Genomic DNA, 13,074 nt, shown 5'->3' with positions numbered 1-13,074 from the left:
AAGACATAGCTAGAAATCACTGTAGCACTGCTTTTCGAACTGATTTGAATGAAAAATCAATTGTTTTTGTTCTGAATTCTAAAATGTACATCAGAAAAAGTTGTGATTTATATGGTTGTAATCCTGTCTCTAACTCCCTGCACTTTAATATGCATTAATAGGTTCCAGCATGTTATTTCCCAGTTGTGAGGATTATTACCTCTAGGGGCTTTATTAATATTACACTCCATTTTGTTCATGCACCCAACTTTATTTCTTTTTTTGGTCCTAGGAAAAACTCAAATCCAGTCAGTGGAACCTTACACCAAACAGCAACTCAACAGCATGTCATTTGCAGAAATTATTATGGGCTACAAAATTATGGATGCCACCAGCATTCTTGTGTCGCCTCTAGTGTATCTGTACCCGGACATTCCTAAGGAGGAGGCCTTTGGGAAGTACTGTCGGCCTGAGAGCCAAGAGCATCCTGAACCTCCAGACTCAGGTAGTCGTTGATTTTCTGTGTTTTTGCATATTTTCAAAGGAAGACCTGCAGACACAACCTTCTGAAGAGAAAACCTCAGTTAAAGGCTAAATAATACAGTTTCAGCTGCACATGAGTGGATGATTGTGTAGTAATGACACGAAAAAGAAAAACAGCTGAATGGTTATGGAACTCTTGCATTTTCATTAATCCTATAACATGAAATTCAAGTATGTGATGTTAGGTTAGTAATAACCTTGCTAGTTGATCACTTGTGCGAAAAAGGATCAGCACATTGTTATTTTGCAAATAGATACCTTCTTTTGTGGAACATATTAAGAGAGCAGTACAGGACTTTCGCATAGTGTTCCTGGCTGCCTAGGACATGTTGACTTATATTACTGACATAGGTTTTCAGTGACATGGAGGAAACTGAATGGGTTGCAAGATCTTTTTTTCAAATAAACCTCCTAGCTACGGATTCCAGTGTACTGGTTGATTACTCAGCAGACCTTAACCGATCCCTAGGTTTGAATTAGTAAAACCAGTGGTACTGAAATCTCTGTGTTGTTGATCACTGACCACTACTACTGGCAGAACAGATAGAATATTTGTGCCCTGTACAAGAGTGTTGTGTTACGTGTTTAGTGTGGTTTCCCATGTGACTACCAGGCACTAGCTGTAATCTAAAACTCATTGTTAAACTTCAGATGTACAGTGCGGGCAACTTTTTAGGCTTTCTGAAGGTCATTTTTTTCAATTGTTTCACTACAAAGAAAGCTGATGTGAAAAATAAAATAGCATATAATAAAGGCTAATACAGCAAACAGCGTGGAGCAGTAACAAAAACCACATAGGCATGTGAACAGAATTCAACAGTAGCTTAACATAGGAGCCCAGAACGGGCAAATCGATTTTCATAAAATATCTTAGATAACACAAACCTTGCATAAAATAGCATGGCTTCCATTCTATTAAAATGCAATTACAGTTTGTAAAAGGTGTCTTAATTCCCAGCATACAAATATTTTTAGATATTAAGTAACAATAGGACTTTTCCATATTTGAATAACAAAGTTCTGTAGTTGAGTCGTCTACCTTGTGTACTGAATAGCTCTTCCATTTTTCAAATTTCTTTTTGGTGCTGCATTTAAAGCTCAAGATAATCTTTTTAAAAACAAATAAATAAAGGCAATTCATCAGCATCACCACTAATTCTGCTAGTAAAGATGGTGACTGCACTGTCCAGACAAGGAGACCTATTCCTTGGAATCCTTCAGAGTGGTATTATGAAACACTTCAGCAGTACCGAACCATTTGGGACAAAGTTCCATTTGTCATTTTACATGACCGACAGGGTAAGGTACTCTGAATCTTACCGCTGCCTCTACAGTTATATAAAACCAATGTTCAATGGCATGTGTGGCTGTAGATACACATGCTTTGCATAAGTCCGCCATCTAGTGTTGGGCTTGGAGTGCTACAAGTTGTTTTTCTTTGAAGAATATTTTCGAGTCACGAGATAGTGACTCCTCCTGTCAGTAATAGTGCACTTGGGCATTAAGTCCTTTGTTAGATTGTTTTCTCACCGCCGTCGGGTTCGGGCGTGTTTCCTCTCGCTACGGTGGATCTCGGTATCCTTTGAACTTTAATTTCCATCTTTCTACTGATGGCAGTATAGTTGTCGATCGTGTATTCCCAACTTTTACAAATCTATCCGATCTTCATCATCAGGGTCGGTTTAACACCCTTCGGGGCATCCACATCCTTCTTGGGCCTGCTTCGACAGTGATGGTCAAAGAATGATAGGGTAAAGGAACGTACCCTGTTTAGATTCTGTCCTCTGTCACTCCAAGTTTCCATACACAGATCAACACCAGGTGTGTAATTTGAGCCTGTGAGTGGAACATAAGGTGGAGGCCTGCAACACCTGTAGGTCTTTTCGATCCAACAAGATCCTCCGGGACTGAAGAGCACGTCAGTTAGAAATGGTGTCCCAGACAACAGACGACACCCCGACATCTTCTGAGAAGAGCACACACAGGAAGAAGTCGGACATCAAGCAGACCTTTCAATCCGAGACTCCAAGTCAGACCAAGATTCAGATATCGAGAGTCAGTCCATTCCATGTAGTATGTGAGTACACCAGCACCATCTCACCACGAAAAGACACTTAAAAGGACTTCAAATTTGGTAATCGGTCCTCCACTGCTTGCCGGCCCTGGTAGGATCCAAAAAATATATTTGGATGCCCCACTCTCCGGTTCGGCACCAAAATTCATGAAGACCAACAGTGGTGGCTGGTGACTGAAAGCAGTGGTGGGGCACAAATACAAGACGGAATTGCACCTTGTGAGAGAGCCTCACTACCCACGTATTTCCATTCACCTACTCATCCACTTCCTTTGGTCACCTACCCATTTACTCATCCACATTGTCATCCACTGCCATTCACACAACTCTTATACACAGACACCCACATTTTCTCAGCCACTCTGTCAAACCCTGCAAACACATTCAAACAAACACATATTGCCTCACCCATCCAGTATCCAGTAGTTTCAGTGATGAAAGGTACACGTTTATTTGAGCTGCAGATTACATGTTTAATATGACATATCACATCATTAGTCTGCAGAAGAAATAAAACAATAACTAGCCATGATAAATTACAGGAACCATTACTGCCTTTGAGAGACGAAATCACCTACAGAGGCAGTGAGAGGAGAGCTGAGAGAACAGATTCTTTTCTTATTGTCTGTAAAAAAGATAGAGCTCCAACATACTTGTGTGCAGGGTTGTCTTTGGCATATTTATGACTTAAGGTCTTCAGGTCACACTCCTGTCTCCCAGAGAGCCCTGGATGGAGTTATTTATTGTATTTATTCCATTTCTCTGCCACAGACATTTCTTTGCGCAATGCCACATTCTTTTAATAAAATGTGACCTCTGGTACGCAGACCCTTCTGATCACACCCCACCATTTGAGTAAATAGGAAAGGGTGGAGAATAATATCGGAGTGACATGAAGTTTTCAGAAACCCGGGCTGAAAAAAAAACGCTCCAGGCTGTTTACAATCAGGGCTTCTGGTGGAGGAGGAGATCAGCCAGGGACGTCACTGTGTTCTGAGAAAACGTAAGGGCTTTGAGCCCTGTCAGCCCTACTGTGCAGCTTTCAGCCACATACTGACGCAGGCGCAGTGGGGCTTTTCAAAGTGCACAACTTTCACTCCGAAAATGTTGTGCAGAAAATGTTTTACTTTCATCTTGTAATTAAATTTATGCTTCCCTAGTGAGGCCAGAAAAGGCTAGGGGCGCAGCCCCTTAGCCCTTGAACACCAGCCGCCACTGAAGACCAAAATGCCTTCGGCACTGACCAAAGAGGCAACCACATCCCATTCTGTTTCGGGATCGAGTCGACCATTCGAATCAACCACTTTGGAGCCGAAAGAACAGACATTACCATCTACTTCGGAGCTGGCACTTTTGGCTCGAAAAAAGCATTTAGTACTGAAGATTTCGGAACCGAAAAGTATAGCTGGCAAACAATCTACGGTTTCCCCTGAGGAGATTTCTTCTGTAGAGCCTATTTTAGAAGTGATGGACACTTGAGAGTGAAACATTCCATATATATAATGGCTTCTCCTCCTATTCCAGTCAAAAGGAGACTAACGTTCCAAGAAACATTGGACACTGTGCCTCCCCCCTAAAAAAAGTCTCTAAAGAAAGACAGGGCTCCAGAACAACCTCTGCCACTTCACTCATCTGTAATTCCCTCTACTCCACCAGCACTACAATCACCTACATCCTTTACTCACCCACAGTTCTCTCCACAAGTATCAAATCACCACCTCATAGAGGTGATGTGCCGCAAGATGTGGATCCATGGGATCTATACGATCCAGATCCCATTCTCCCTAATGACCCTGACCTTTTTCCAGCAAGGCCTTCTCCTCCTGAGGATACAACTGCATATAATCAAGTCATTGCAAGGACTGCAGCATATCATAATGCGCAGGTGCATATGGACCCAAGAGGATTTCCTCTTCGACACTCTAACACACACACACACACACACAGAGTCTCTGTTTCTACCCATGCTACCAGGCATGCTCAGACATACCACTGACATATTTAATGAACCTGTTAGGGCAAGAATCATTACACCAAGGATAGACAATAAATATAAAGCTGCACTGCAACTTTTACAAAAGCACAACTACCACCTGACTCTATAGTGGTAAGTGCGGCACGAAAGTGTGCTAACAGTCCCTCCACAGGGGATGCTTCTGCTCCAGGTAAGGGGAGCAAAAAACTGGACGCAGCGGGCAAAAGAGTGGCTGCTCAAGCTGCTAACCATTGGAGAATTGCAAATTCTCAAGTCATAGAGTTTGGATATTTACAACTTCCTTCCGAATGTATGGACATTCTTAAAGAGGCATGCAGACCTACAACTAGACATTGTTATGCTGCAAAATGGAAACGTTTTGTACATTACTGTCAACCTAAACACGTTGATCCACTCAAAGCATCAGTACAAGACATTGTTAGTTATTTGCTACATTTACAAAAGACAAATTTAGCATACTCCTATATTAGACTTCATTTAGCAGCCATAGCTGTTTACCTCCAAGACACACTACATATTTCTTTGTTCAGAGTTCCTGTTATTAAGGCATTTATGGAAGGCCTTAAGATAGTTATTCCACCCAGGGTTCCTCCCTCTCCAGGATGGAATCTTACATTGTACTTACTAGACTTATGGGTCCACCATTTGAACCCTTGCATTCCTGTTCTTTGCAATTTGTTTCATGGAGAGTTGCCTTCTTGGTAGCTATAACTTCATTAAGAGGTGTTGGTGAAATACAAGCTTTCACTTTAGAGGAACTTTTTTTCCAAGTACACAAAGATAAAGTAGTTCTTAGGACATACCCAAAATTTGTACCTAAAGTATTTCACCATTTCACATTAATCAATCGAGTTACCTGTTTTATTTCCTCACAACCAGACTCAGTCGCTGAAAGAGCTCTGCATACATTAGATGTCAAATGAGCTCTTGTGTATTACATTGACAGGACAAAAAGTCTTAGAAAATCAAAACAATTTTTTGTAGCTCTGATTTCAGAGAATGGTTTAGCTATATGGGGATAGTCAAGTGTATTTAAACTTGTTATCTCAGAGCTGAAAGACAATTACCAATAGCTCCTAAAGCACACACTACCGCGAAAAAAGGTACTACTATGGCCTTTTTAGGAAACATTCCAATAGCAGATATCTGTAAAGCTGCTACTTGGTCTACACTTCACACATTTAATAAACACTATTGTATAGATGTTTTAGCATGTCAACAGGCAAATGTCAGTCAAGCAGTCTTCAGGACACTTTTTCAAGCTACTCCCACTCCTACAGGCTAGCCACCGCTTAGTTGGAGGGGACTGTTTACAGTCTACACAAAGAATGTGTGTCTACAGCCACACATGCCATCAAACGGCATCAAGCGCCCACCATCCCTCCTCCCCGGAAGCCTGTAGGCGTTGTAGTACAAAATATTGTAAATATTTATATACATTGATGCATTGCATGGGTATATATATGTTCGATGGCATCTGTCGCTGTAGATACACATGGTATGCATGAGCTCGCCATCTGGTGTTGGGTCGGAGTGTTACAAGTTGTTTTTCTTCGAAGAAGTGTTTTCGAGTCACGGGACCGAGTGACTCCTCCTTCTGTGCTCATTGCGCATGGGCGTCGACTCCATCTTCGATTGTTTTCTTTCCGCCATCGGGTTCGGACGTGTTCCTGTCGCTCCGAGTTTCGGAACGGAAAGATAGCTGAAAACGGAAGATTTTCGACGGTATCGTTGCGATCCGGTTCGAGATAGACACATACGACGACGCGTTGAACATCGAAGTGCTTCGGTGCCCTTCGGGGTAGATTTCGGCACCCCGTCGGGGCCTAGTCGGCCCGACCGCGTGGAGAACAACGCCGATGGAACGGACCCCGTTTCGATTCTGCCCGAATGCCACAACAAATATCCTTATACGGACCTACACTCGGTCTGTAACCTGTGCCTGTCACCCGAGCACAGCGAAGAATCCTGTGAGGCCTGTCGGGCGTTCCGGTCCCGAAAAACTCTGCGCGACCGTCGAGCGAGAAGACTGCAGATGGCGTCCACGCCAAAGGAGCGTCGACAGTTCGAGACAGAAGAGGAACAGGAGGAATCCTTTTCCATCCAGGATTCAGACTCCGACGAGCTAGACTCTACAAAAACTGTGAGTAAGACGTCGAGATCAGAACTTAAAAAAAGAAAGAAGGCCCAGGGGACGCCACTGCCAACCGGCCATGGCTCCACCCAAATTCTCGGTGACCAACAATCGGCACCGAAAAAGGCCCATTCAGTGTCGAGATCGTCCGACTTCGGTCGAGACACCGGCACGCAGCCTCCTCGGGACCGAGAGAGTGCTAAACAGAAGCATCGACACCGAGAGTTCGGTGTCGACACGGATCGACGCCGAGACAGTGGCGCCGAAGACCATAGAGGCCAAGAATTTTCGGCACAGAAAAAGAGGAAGGTTACCTCGGAGCCGAAAAAACAATCAACAGGGTTTTCGGAGCCGAAAAAAGCGACATCAGACCCTGTTTCAGGCTCCTATACTGAAGAGCATTCTATGTCTTCACAAATGAAGAAACATAGATTTGAACAAGAACTGCAATCCACTGACGTGGATCACACGCAAAAGCGTATCTTTATTCAGCAGGGGACTGGGAAGATCAGTACCCTTCCACCTGTCAAACGAAAGAGAACGCTTCAGTTTACTCCTCAGCAACAAACAGCACAAAAGGTAACACCTCCTCCCTCGCCTCCACCTGTAACTCCGGCTTCGCCAACTTACACCCCGTCCCATTCGCCAGCTCACACCGCCATGAGCCACGATGACCAAGATCAGGATGCGTGGGACTTGTACGACGCACCAGTGTCTGATAACAGCCCAGACACATACCCAACTAGGCCATCACCACCGGAAGACAGCACAGCCTACTCACAAGTGGTGGCTAGAGCAGCACTATTCCATAATGTGGAACTACACTCGGAACAAGTAGAGGATGATTTTTTATTTAACACCCTCTCTTCAACCCACAGCTCCTACCAAAGCCTGCCGATGCTCCCAGGCATGCTACGCCATGCAAAGGACATTTTCAAGGAGCCAGTTAAAAGTAGGGCAGTGACGCCTAGGGTGGACAAAAAGTATAAGGCGCCTCCTACGGACCCTGTATTCATCACCTCTCAGCTGCCACCAGATTCTGTGGTGGTAGGAGCTGCCAGAAAACGGGCAAATTCACACACTTCTGGGGATGCACCTCCCCCAGATAAAGAAAGCAGGAAGTTCGATGCAGCCGGGAAGAGGGTTGCTGTCCAAGCAGCAAACCAGTGGCGCATCGCAAATTCACAAGCGCTGCTAGCGCGATACGACAGAGCCCACTGGGATGAGATGCAGCATCTCATTGAACATCTCCCAAAAGATCTGCAAAAAAGAGCAAAACAGGTTGTTGAGGAGGGTCAAAACATTTCCAACAATCAAATACGCTCCTCCATGGATGCAGCAGACACAGCCGCAAGGACCATTAATACGTCGGTTACCATCCGTAGGCACGCATGGCTCAGAACGTCTGGATTCAAGCCAGAAATTCAGCAGGCAGTGCTTAACATGCCAGTCAACGAAAAACTTCTGTTCGGTCCGGAGGTCGACACAGCCATAGAAAAGCTCAAGAAGGACACTGACACTGCCAAGGCCATGGGCGCACTCTACTCCCCGCAGAGCAGAGGATCTTATAACACCTTCCGCAAAACACCTTTTAGAGGAGGGTTTCGGGGTCAGGCCACACAAGCTAGCACCTCACAGTCCGCACCGCCCACCTACCAGGGACAGTACAGGGGAGGTTTTCGGGGCCAGTATAGAGGGGGGCAATTCCCTAGGAATAGAGGAAGATTTCAAAGCCCCAAAACCACTACCAACAAGCAGTGACTCACACGTCACTCACCCCTCCCACACAACACCAGTGGGGGGGAGGATACGTCAATATTACGAAGCATGGGACAAAATAACTACAGACACATGGGTCCTAGCAATTATCCAACATGGTTATTGCATAGAATTCCTGCAATTCCCCCCAGACATACCACCAAAATCACAAAATTTATTAAAATACCATTCACAGCTTCTAGAGATAGAAGTTCAAGCACTACTGCAAAAAAATGCAATAGAATTAGTACCAAGCACACAAATAAACACAGGAGTTTATTCACTGTACTTCTTGATACCAAAAAAGGACGAAACACTGAGACCAATTCTAGACCTCAGAGTAGTAAACACATTCATCAAATCAGACCACTTTCACATGGTCACACTACAAGAAGTGTTACCATTGCTCAAAAAACACAACTACATGACAACCCTAGACCTCAAGGACGCATATTTCCATATACCAATACATCAATCACACAGGAAATATCTAAGGTTTGTATTCAAAGGAATACATTACCAATTCAAAGTATTGCCTTTTGGTTTAACAACCGCTCCAAGAGTATTCACAAAATGCCTAGCAGTAGTCGCTGCACACATCAGAAGGCAGCAAATACATGTGTTCCCGTATCTAGACGACTGGCTAATCAAAACCAGTTCGCTCACACAATGCTCAAACCACACAAATCAAGTCATACAAACCCTCTACAAACTAGGGTTCACCGTCAACTTTGCAAAATCAAACATTCTGCCAAGCAAAGTACAGCAATATCTAGGAGCCATAATAGACACGACAAAAGGAGTAGCAACGCCAACTCCACAAAGGATCCACAATTTCAACAGAGTCATTCAACACATGTCTCCAAACCAAACAATACAAGCAAGAACAATACTACAGCTCCTAGGCATGATGTCCTCATGCATAGCCATTGTCCCAAACGCAAGACTGCACATGAGGCCCTTACAACAGTGCCTAGCCTCACAGTGGTCTCAAGCACAGGGTCACCTTCTAGATCTGGTGTTGCTAGACCGCCAAACTTACCTCTCGCTTCTATGGTGGAACAGTTTAAATTTAAACATAGGGCGGCCTTTCCAAGACCCAGTGCCACAGTACGTAATAACAACAGATGCTTCCATGACAGGGTGGGGAGCACATCTCAATCAACACAACATAAGAGGACAATGGAACATACATCAAACAAAACTGCATATAAATCATCTAGAATTATTAGCAGTTTTTCAAGCACTAAAAGCTTTCCAACCAATCATAACCCACAAATACATCCTTGTCAAAACAGACAACATGACAACGATGTATTATCTAAACAAACAAGGAGGAACACATTCAACGCAGTTAAGCTTGTTAGCTCAAAAAATATGGAAGTGGGCAATCCACCATCAAATTGGTCTAATAGCACAGTTTATTCCGGGGATCCAGAATCAGCTGGCAGACAATCTCTCTCGAGATCACCAGCAAGTCCACGAATGGGAAATCCACCCACAGATTCTGAACACCTACTTCACACTCTGGGGAACACCACAAATAGACTTATTTGCAACAAAAGAGAACGCAAAATGCCAAAACTTCGCGTCCAGATACCCACACAAGCAATCCCAAGGCAATGCCCTATGGATGAACTGGTCAGGAATATTTGCTTACGCCTTTCCTCCTCTCCCTCTCCTTCCTTACCTAGTAAACAAATTGAGTCAAAACAAACTCAAACTCATTTTAATAGCACCAACGTGGGCAAGACAACCCTGGTACACAACACTGCTAGATCTGTCTGTAGTACCACACATCAAACTGCCCAACAAACCAGATCTGTTAACGCAACACAACCAACAGATCAGACACCCGGACCCAGCATCGCTGAATCTAGCAATCTGGCTCCTGAAATCCTAGAATTCGGACACTTACAACTTAGCCAAGAGTGTATGGAAGTCATAAAGCAGGCCAGAAGGCCATCCACTAGACACTGCTACGCAAGTAAGTGGAAAAGATTTGTTTGGTACTGCCATCATAATCAGATACAACCACTAGACGCAACTCCAAAACATATAGTAAATTACTTGCTCCATTTACAAAAAGCAAAGCTAGCCTTCTCTTCTATTAAAATACACCTTGCAGCAATATCTGCATACCTGCAAACTACCTATTCAACTTCCTTGTATAGGATACCAGTTATCAAAGCATTCATAGAAGGGCTTAAAAGAATTATACCACCAAGAACACCACCTGTTCCTTCATGGAACCTAAACGTGGTTCTAACAAGACTCATGGGCCCACCTTTCGAACCCATGCACTCTTGCGGAATACAATTCCTAACCTGGAAAGTTGCCTTTCTCATCGCCATTACATCTCTAAGAAGAGTAAGTGAAATTCAAGCGTTCACAACACAAGAGCCTTTTATACAAATACATAAAAATAAGGTCGTCCTACGACCTAATCCAAAATTTTTACCAAAAGTTATTTCACCATTCCATCTAAATCAAACGGTAGAACTACCAGTTTTTTTCCCACAGCCAGATTCTGTGGCTGAAAGAGCACTACATACATTAGATGTCAAAAGAGCATTAATGTACTACATTGACAGAACAAAGAACATCAGAAAAACTAAACAGCTATTTATTGCATTCCAAAAACCTCATGCAGGTAACCCAATATCAAAACAAGGTATAGCCAGATGGATAGTTAAATGCATCCAAATCTGCTACCTTAAAGCAAAAAGACAACTGCCCATTACTCCCAGGGCACATTCAACAAGAAAAAAAGGTGCTTCAATGGCCTTTTTAGGAAACATCCCAATGCAGGAAATATGTAAGGCAGCCACTTGGTCTACGCCTCACACATTCACCAAACACTACTGTATAGATGTGCTATCCGCACAACAAGCTACAGTAGGTCAAGCTGTATTAAGAACTCTATTTCAGACAACTTCTACTCCTACAGGCTAAACCACCGCTTATGGGGAACTAACTGCTTACTAGTCTATGCATACCATGTGTATCTACAGCGACAGATGCCATCGAACTGAAAATGTCACTTACCCAGTGTACGTCTGTTCGTGGCATCAGTCGCTGAGATTCACATGGACCCACCCACCTCCCCGGAAGCCTGTAGCAGTTCAGAAGTTACCTTCAATTTTTTACATTTGTATATATATTACTTAATCCTTTAATAGGTACATACTTACATTTTTCATTGCGCGGGCACTATTACTATAGTACAACTCCTACCTCACCCTCTGCGGGGAAAACAATCGAAGATGGAGTCGACGCCCATGCGCAATGAGCACAGAAGGAGGAGTCACTCGGTCCCGTGACTCGAAAACACTTCTTCGAAGAAAAACAACTTGTAACACTCCGACCCAACACCAGATGGCGAGCTCATGCATACCATGTGAATCTCAGCGACTGATGCCACGAACAGATGTACACTGGGTAAGTGACATTTTCAATACCCACACTCTTTACCTCACCTGCCTACAGGAAAACAATCTAACAAAAGACTCAATGCCTATGCCCACTGTCACTGAGAGGAGGAGTATCTCATTCTTGTGACTCGGAAAGATTCTTGGAATTAAAGCAACTTGTAACACTCCGATCCCAGCACTAGATGTTGGATTTATGCAAAGCATGTGAATCTACAGCACTACATGCCACAAACAGATGTCTACTGGGTAGCTTTAGCAATACTGGTATTTTTTAGGTGGGTGGAATCCCCACCCTTGACCCTTCGTTTGAAGTCTGAATGTGAAGAAAAGGGGTTTCTCTTTTTCTTCGCCCATCTTAGTCCCCATACTTGGTCAGTTCCTGTACTTGACGTGTCGCAACCCTCAGTTGTGTGGGAATCTGGAAGATGAACCACACACACCCTATTTCTCACAAGCTGTCTGGTCACCCTAGGAAGGACATTTGTTGAAAAGAGTCCGGTGAAAAGGCAGCTGAGGAGAGAATCACCTTGAAAGAAAGAAGTGAAAATAAACCACTTATGATGGAAACAAGTGTAAATGTGATTAAGTCCTAAGATGGTGAGAAAGCTAAACATGCACTGCAAATGATATCCTGAGTGAAAGTTACCTTGGCAAATTCTGATCTTTGTTCAGGGTTCTTTTAGCCACAGAGTGGAAATAATTAACTTTCAGGTTCTGATGTACATTATGGCACAGTGGATCTTCTAGAACCATTGAAGCACCAGGTCCCGTATTTTATTTATAAGGTTTAAAAGCCCATATGCACCATTCTTACTGGTTTTCATTCTTTTCTGAAAGTAAGTGTAGTTTTTGTAAAGATTTTACAAAGATGTTGGACTTTAGTGTTCATGTAGGTGGCTCCATTATCTAGTGGCAGCTGTCACCAATCAAGGGTGGTGAAGCGGGGGTAAGGACGGTCTTGTGTGGGTGTGTGTGGTGGGTGTTAAAAATATTTTTTACAAACGTACCTTTCCGACACTTGCCGGCTGCCTCCGTGATGCTCCTCTGTTCCTGATACTGGGATAGGAAGCACAGGCTCCCAATCCAGCCGCTGCTCTCATGCCAAAGCAAGCATGGGAGCAGCACTGGGATAGGCCCGAGCGGGCTGGTTTGAAGC

The 13,074-nt window shown here is 43.8% G+C and overlaps 1 protein-coding gene across 5 annotated transcripts in view; it reads left to right on the top strand.

The window, feature by feature from the left end:
• STAT3 (signal transducer and activator of transcription 3) overlaps positions 1-13,074 on the top strand; it is a 408,239-nt gene that overhangs the window by 362,298 nt on the left and 32,867 nt on the right. For 4 of the 5 annotated variants that reach the window (XM_069237699.1, XM_069237698.1, XM_069237700.1 and 1 more), the window contains exon 21: positions 272-487. In XM_069237699.1, the coding sequence (XP_069093800.1) occupies positions 272-487 (216 nt within the window). The remainder of the gene's footprint in view (positions 1-271; positions 488-13,074) is intronic. The other variant, XM_069237701.1, reaches the window with a different exon arrangement.

Source organism: Pleurodeles waltl, chromosome 6, assembly GCF_031143425.1.
Source record: "Pleurodeles waltl isolate 20211129_DDA chromosome 6, aPleWal1.hap1.20221129, whole genome shotgun sequence".
NCBI classification, from domain to species: Eukaryota; Metazoa; Chordata; class Amphibia; order Caudata; family Salamandridae; genus Pleurodeles; species Pleurodeles waltl.
The sequence above is the reverse complement of the archived record's forward strand: the minus strand, read 5'-3'. Positions and strand labels throughout refer to the sequence as shown.